This window comes from Quercus suber, unplaced genomic scaffold (assembly GCF_002906115.3).
Source record: "Quercus suber isolate HL8 unplaced genomic scaffold, Cork oak 2.0 scaffold_15, whole genome shotgun sequence".
Taxonomy (NCBI): domain Eukaryota; kingdom Viridiplantae; phylum Streptophyta; class Magnoliopsida; order Fagales; family Fagaceae; genus Quercus; species Quercus suber.
In genome coordinates, this window is record NW_027069480.1 from 2359438 (window position 1) to 2367769 (window position 8332).

General features: G+C 38.5%; 1 protein-coding gene across 1 annotated transcript; it reads left to right on the forward strand.

Moving 5' to 3' along the window:
* Positions 1 to 1208: 1208 nt before the first annotated feature.
* LOC112002223 (exocyst complex component EXO70H1) lies at positions 1209 to 3504 on the forward strand. The gene is given in 2 exon segments (XM_065781871.1): positions 1209 to 2298; positions 2300 to 3504. Coding segments are annotated over 2 exon segments (1881 nt in total). The 5' UTR covers positions 1209 to 1390; the 3' UTR covers positions 3273 to 3504.
* The last annotated feature ends 4828 nt before the right edge of the window (positions 3505 to 8332 follow it).

Consider the following 8332-nt stretch of genomic DNA (forward strand, 5'->3'; position numbering starts at 1 on the left):
ACCATGGATCTCATCCACTTGAATACATCTTACCAATCTGCAATTATTCTATATTTTCCTTAATTTTTTACTAATCCTATGTTTGGTTGTCGAGAAAAGTTATGGGAATGGGAAAAATAGCTATCTTAGGTTCAATTTGACGTTTGTGTATTTGCTATTTTGCTCTGTTTTAGGGCATAGTTTGTTTTGAGGGAAAATATTTTCTGTAGAAATTTTGAATTTGTTTTGGATTGAAAAATCTATGTGATTTGCAATTTTGCACATTTTAGGTCAAGGTGGATAAATACTTGAGAATTATGCCTCAATTATCTTGATTTAATTAATATTTTTTTTACTTATCTTTCATGATTTAATTAATATTTTTTTTTACTTATCTTCTGTTTGGTTGCCAAGAAAAGTTGGGAGAAAAGAAAATCTATAAGTTAGTTTCAATGTTCTTATGTTTTGAGGGAAATGTGAATTAGTTTTGCTGGGAAAAAAAATCAAATGATTTGCATGGTATAGGTGTGAAAATTTTTCACAAGTAAAAGAATTTCTTGTTGAATTGCTGAATATAAATTTTATAATGGGTTAAATAGATGGGTTACTAATTAAATGGGTTAGGTTAGTAATGAATAATTAATTTATATATAAACGGGTCATAAATAGATAAATGAGTAATTACACACCTAACCCATTTATGGCCCAATCCGCCCATTTACTATTCCTACTCACCACCACTTTCACTACTACCACAACCACCATCTACTCTTCATTTAACATACGTATATAGATTTTAAGTCAAATGCTCAATCCCATTCATTAATGTCTACAACTTGTAGAAAAGAAGAAAGAAAAGAAAAGATATAAGTGAAGGAAGATGTTACTAATTACTAACATGAAAAATTGAACAACAAAATCCACCCACTTCCTTCCAGCATCTTCTCCCCTTTTGACTTAAGCCATCATTTCTTTGTAAAACAACAAACATTTATGATCGATCACATCTCACTCATTTTGTCAAATACTAGAAATAACTCCCCGCAAAAAAGGCAACTCACACAGCAACTTGGCCAAAACAGACAGTCAATAAAAGGCAACAACCGCGTGTAGTCTATTACTATTACTAATAGTCATACATTTACACTATAACCAACAGGACAGCGTTTCGTTTCACGCAGTTTCCACAGGACCTACTTCCTAACTCCCTCCACTCCACGTCACCCCCTCTCTCTCTCTCTCTCTCTCTCAATCTATAAATACCCCCCACCACTCACCACCATTCTCCATCAAAAACCAAAACAAACTATTTCAACTTCTTCACACAACCTCACTCTCTCTCTCTTTCTCTCATTCTCATTCTGCAACAAAACAAAGAAAGAAAAACAAAAAGCTTTTGTGATATTTGTTAATGCCAAGTAAAGGAATGAGGAACGTGTTTTTCAAATCTCCTTCACCTTCTAGAACAGCGATGATTCCACCAGCTTCACCTAGCTGCACTTTCTCTGAGTCTCTAATGGACGAGAACATTGAGATTGCTGAGTCTCTTATTACTAAATGGGACTCTACCAACGTTTCTTCCTTTGCAAACGTCACCTCGCTTTTCCACGCCGATCCTCATGAGGCTAAACAGTATTTGAACTCTGTTAGAGACTTACAGGCCGCTATGCAGCACTTGGTTACCGAGAACTCCAGCTCTGAACAGATTGTCGCGGCTCAGAATTTGATGCAACTTGCCATGAAGAGGTTGGAGAAGGAGTTCTATCAGATTTTGTCTGTGAATAGGGCTAACTTGGACCCTGAATCGGTTTCGGCTCGCTCGTCCAGATCTTCGGAAGCGAGGTCGAGCACTTCGGATTTTGAGGAAAGCGATGAGTCGGAGGAGGACGAGTTCCGATTCGGGACGGAGTTGGATGACTCGATCTCCGATGTGGAGCGAGTTTCGATGATCGCGATGGCGGATTTGAAAGCCATTGCGGATTGTATGATATCGTCTGGTTATGGAAGAGAGTGCGTCAAGATTTACAAGATAATTCGGAAATCGATTGTCGATGAGTCGCTGTATCATCTAGGCGTTGAGAGGCAGATTAGTCTCTCACACTTGCAAAAGATGGATTGGGAAATGGTGGAGTTGAAAATCAAAACCTGGTTGAACGCAGTGAAGGTCGCCGTGAAAACACTCTTTTACGGCGAAAGAATTCTCTGTGACCACGTGTTCTCAGCCTCAGATTCTATCAGAGAGTCTTGCTTCTCTGAGATTTCCAAAGAGGCCGCAATAAGCCTGTTTGGATTCCCGAAACCGTGGCAAAGTGCAAGAAAACCCGGAGAAAATGTTTCGCACATTGGACCTATACGAAGCAATATCAGACCTCTTGCCTGATATCCAATCCATCTTCTCGTACGAGTCAACCTTCACCGTCCGATCACAGGCCATTAATTCCTTGATCAAACTCGGCGATGCGGTGCGTACAATGTTAATGGATTTCGAAACGGCCATTCAAAAAGACCCGTCAAAAGCTACAGTCCCAGGCGGTGGGGTCCACCCATTAACACGTTACGTGATGAACTATATCTCTGTCCTCGCCGATTACAGTGGCGCACTCCCCGATATAGTCGCCGACTGGCCGTTAAATCTACAAACGCCGTTACCGGAATCATATTTCGGTAGCCCAAGCGAGCTCGATGATAGCCCAGTTTCCGTACGATTTGCGTGGCTAGTCTTGGTTTTACTCTGCAAACTCGACGGCAAAGCCGAGCTATACAAGGACGTGGCACTCTCGTACTTGTTCTTAGCCAATAATCTCCAATACGTCGTCGCTAAGGTCCGTAGTTCGAATTTGAAGCTTTTTCTTGGTGAGGATTGGGTGAATAAGCATGAGATGAAGGTGAAACAGTACGCTTCGAATTACGAGAGAATGGGATGGAGCAAAGTGATATCTTCGTTGCCGGAAGATCCAACGGCTGAGATTTCGCCGGACCAAGCCAGGGACTGTTATAAGAAATTCGGGGCGGCGTTTGAAGAGGCTTATAAGAAACAGAGTTCGTGGGTCGTGCCCGACCCGAAACTGAGAGACGAGGTTAAAGTTTCGGTGGCGAGGAAGCTTGGTGCGGCGTACGGGAATTTCTATGAGAAGAATCGGGGCAGGTCGGGGTCGTTTGTCAAATTTGCCCCTGATGATTTGGGGAATTACTTGTCGGATTTGCTCTATGGGAATGGGAGTACAGGGAGTGTTTCGTCATCTTGTTCTTCTTCTACATCTTCGTCACATTCGCGTGGCAGACGTGGACATTGAGATTTTTTTTTTTTTTTTTGTTTTTGGCCGGTTGTTCTCGCCGGTCTTGGAAGTTTTTGAGACGTGTGTTTTATGCCAAACAAGAATATGGACAAAGTAGCGCGTAAATAATAATTGACACATGTATAGAGAACGATACATTTTGGTGCGATTCTACATATGCAACTATGTACCAAAATTCTTTGATCTGTTATATATACGAGGTCTATATATTATGGTTTTTTTTCCTTAATTATGTTTGGATATTTTTCAGAGGTGTCTACACTTTACATGGCCCACACGTACACGCATAATGTTTTAATTGAAAAATATGGCAAAGAGTTTCGTACAAATTTTAGCTATTTTTAAATTTTAGTTCATTTTACTAAAAAGGCTTCTTTGAACAAAAAAGATTTACCCAAAATGAAGTAAAAAGCTTTCAAGTGGAGAAAATACGTTTGGCACATGTATCCTCTCTCATACATGGAGGTAAACTTTACACGTGTAGGGTCTACTTCTATATGAGAGGAAGGATACATACAATGTTTCAAGTGCTAGTACCCAAAGAGAGGGAATCTTTGGATAAAGAATGGCGATGGTGATTATTTAGTTTATGACATAAAAGATGGAGTTAGCAAATAAAAAAATTTGTAAAAAGAGTAATATGTGATGAAGTGCAAATCGTCAGTCTTTGTAAGTGCGTCTAGATGGAGTTGAGCCATCGTCTGTGTCTCTACAAATATGGTAAGATGACTACCTCGGAATGGTCACCGGTGTGGTGTCTGCCACAACACCTCTGATGCCAAAGTCAGTATAAGGAAGCTTTTAGAGAATAAAACAAAATATTAGAGTAAATATGAGTGATTTTAGGTGTGTCTATGTATCTTGTGCTGGTGCTGTGAGGGGTATATATATGTCTCCACAGCTACTAGCCGTTGTGGTTGTTATTATGTTTTTAATTCTTCTCTTGGTAACGTTTCATGCTCAGTAATGTAAGTTTTGATGGGCCCCCAACGATCTGTACAGTTGTTTTTGTAACTGTTCGACACATCATTGACTGCATTGAATAGCTTCCTTACCTTCATCAGTGACGTGGATATATTGATGGAGATATTTGGTTAGTTCGTCTGAGAAAGAGAGATCGTCGGTCCTATCAATATGCATGCATGGAGTCTTATATTTTCTATTTGTTCTTTGATTAATTTAGGCCCGGCTTGGGTCATCGGTGAGAACCCATATCCAAATTGAGTTTATAGAGTTTAGTTTAGTTGGAGTTAAGCTCAATAATATACTGTGAGATGGCTCAAACAATAGAGGCAAGAGACAAGAGACAAGACGCAAGAGGAATTATTATTTATTAAAAATATCCCACTCCTTGTCACCCAAATATATATATATATATATATTACTCATTAACAAGTATATAAAGCAGGAAAGGGGTAGACAAATAATTTTTTTTATATTTTAAAAGGAGGAATTAGCTATAATTGGTTTAGATTGATAGCCGGCTGGATTGGAGGAAAAGGGTAAAAATGGTTTCCAAATCGTTGAATAATTAATTGAAAGCCTAAAGTAAAAAATATTTCTAGATTTTATCATCAAACAAACTTGAATCCATATATCAGACTAACATGTCTTGTAGTCTCATGCATTTGGTTTTCCCTATTTCAGCGGAAGAGAAGCGATTCAACTTCAACTTGATGTGGAAATTATATATTCACAATGGCCGACTACAAGATAATACAGGATAGAAGTATATTCCTTTCCTCCATCTGCATGCAAAGAGGAGGACCCCTAAAACAATATTTGTGGACATGACAAAACATTGCTCTACTGATATGTAAAGAAAACCTTGACTGGACGATATTTCATATTTGATTGTCAACATCCCCATTTCGCTTTGCACCGTAGACTACTTTTTGGAGTTCACTTTTATTTTTTTATGAAACTTGGCGTTTCTTGTTTCTCTTTATTGACAGTGCACTTTATAGTATATATATTTTTAATTCTTTCACAGTTTCACAGCAACCGTAAAAGCATAGCATTGCAGGCGTAAAAACCTCTAGTTGCTATTTTACTTCCTAAATTTTTAATTGTTTTGTTTGCAACATTATTTTATTATTTAAGAGTACTGTTAGTAGAATACTGATATAGCAAAATCTATACTTTTAAATCATAAAAAGAGTGGTTAAGATTTAAGGAAATCTATTAATAGAGTACCTTAGGAAATCTAGATGATCTGAATCCCCTTAAAACCATGCTCCATCTGGGTTTGTAAACCCAAAAAAGTAAGAGTACTAGCATCCGAGTTTCTAACCCAGTCTCTATTTTACCATCTAGAAAGTTACTTTATCTATTATACTAACATATTTTACAATACACCATACATCCCAGTTTCTATTCTTTAACCACTTCAATTAAATATTCTTTTTTTAATATATATCATTTCTTTATTTTTATTTATTATTTCTCTCTCATTCTTTCTGTACAAGAACCACCACAAGTCCTATATAAAATAAAAATAAATAAAAAAGAACCACCACAAATCTACTAACACCACCACCACCACCACCACCACCAACCCACCACCGCTGCACTACACACCTGATACCACCACCACCAGTAACCAACAAAAATTCACAATCCACCATCAACATTCAGCACCAGAAAAAAAAAAAAAAAAAAAAAAAAAAAAAAAAATCAGCAACTCACGATCTCCACCACCAGCACTAGCCCACAACCGCTGCACTACACACTTGCCACCACCACTACTAGCAACCCACAAAAACTCACAATCCACCATCAACATTCAACACCAAAAAATAATAATAATAATAATAAAATAAAATAAAATTCAACAACCCACGTCTCTACCACCGTGAGCACAACCTAAACCCATGGCAACCCAAATCCATAGCGAGCACACCCACAACAAACCCACGGCGAGCACACCCACAGCAAACCCACAGCAACAAATGGCAAGCACAACCACGGTAGCAAACAGCAAGCATATCACGGGAAACCCACAGCAGCAAACAGCAAGCACACCATGACAGCAAATGGTGAGCACACCCACGATGAGCAAACCCACACCACCTAACTCGCAAGACCCAATCTACAACCCCTCTAATCCACTGCCAAAAATTTGTGAGAGAGAGAGAGAGAGAGAGAGAGAGTAAAGAAGCAAGAAGACTGAGAGGGAAGAAGAGTGAGAAAAGAAGAAAAGAATAAGAGAAAAGAGAGAGTTAGAGAGTAAGAAGCAATAGAGGAGAGAGAAAACAATATTATTTTACTTATACATACTAGCTACGTACAATAAGTTCTAATACCCATACTTACTGTAGGTAGGATGGAAAAAAAATTTTACATACCCAGATGTGGGGGGGGGGGGGGGTTATGGCAAAATAGCAACTTTTGGGGGGGGGGGGGAGAGGGTTCTTTTACACCCCACAATGCTAATGCTCTAAGGTTGCATATATGCAACCTCACTATTCACAGGATGTAAACCTAAAAACTAATATTTTATTAACTCTCCCACTTCTCTCTCTTATTTGACTCTACCTTTTCTCTGTCTTCTCTCTATTTCACTCTTCACTACATCTCCCTCCTCTCTTTATTTCACCATGTCTCCCTCTACTCTCTATTTCACTCTTATCCGTCTCTCCCTTTGCTTTCTCTATTTCTCACTTCTCCATCTTCTCTCTATTCTCTTTGTTTCTCTCTAATCTATCTTTTCTTGTTTGACACATTTTTGGTTGGATCAAATCGATGGTGGCTGGGTTTCAGGGGTGGAGATTTGGTCATTGCTAGGTTGGTTTCGGTGGTGGAGTTAAATCGATGGATGAGTTTTAGTGGTGCGTCTCGATGATGGGTTTCGCTGATGGTGGGTTTTGGTGATGGTGGGTGTGATGGTGGCTAGATTTTAGGGATGGCAATTCGATGGTTGTGGGGTTGGGTTTTAGTTGTGGAGTTGAATTGGTGGCTGAGTTTTGGTGGTGGGTCACTGTGATGGGTCTCGATGATGGTGGGTTTGGGTGATGGTAGGTTTCAATGGTGGGTTGGTTGGTGGTTGTTATGGGTTTTGCAATGGCTATGGGTAGTAGGTTTGGCAGGGTCTCTATGTCTCGTCTCTCTCCCTCTCTATGATTTTGGTAGTTTTTTTTATGGTGGTGGTGATGGATTCTAGGTGGTGGTGGTGTGCTATGGGGATGGTGGCTACTGTGGTTAAGGATTTTTTTTTTTTTTTTTAAAAGGCTATGGGTTTAATTTTGGGATGGGTATTAACTATGGTGGTGGTGGTTGGTTTTGATTGTTGTACTAGTGGTGATTGGTTACTTGGTTTTGATTGTTGTGCTAGTGGTGGCTGTTGTGAAAAATTGGTGTTTGTGGCTGAGTTTTGGTGGAAGGTGGGCTGCATAGGTTTCCTAGAGAGAGAGAGACAAAGAGGAAGAGACATAGAAGAGAAGAGAGAGAAACAAATTTTTTTATATTATTTGATTGTGTAATTTATATTATTTTAATAATTTGTATGTAAAAATAGAAACTAAGATGTAAGATGAGTTGTAAAATGGGTTGGTAAAATAGATAAAGTGGTGTGTGAGGATGCAAAATAGAACTTTTTTTTTTTTGCATCCCGGATGCTATTGCTCTAAGTAAAGAAAACCTAAAACCACAAAAAAAAATTTGGCTCAATTTTGATTTAACAGTGGAGAAAATATAATGAGTTCATGTGATAGCGATAAACAATTACTCACAAATTCACAGTTAGCCACATCAAAGTTGTAACAAAAATAGTTATGATCCTATAAGATTAGAGTGCTTTAAGTGGTGGTCCTATGCTTAAATGATGTAATCTAATCACCAATTAAACATTCAAGAAAATTGTGATAAAATGTGTGGTATTATAAACTAGCATGTTGTTCAAATGGCCGCCTCCAAATTGGCCCATTTGTGATATGTCTATGATATTTTGATTCAGTATGGATTAAAAACCTTATATTTTACATTTGGATGGGAGTAATGGAGAAAAGGTAAGACCATTTATGTTACTTTTACCGAGGTTGATTCTGCCGCTAGTCATA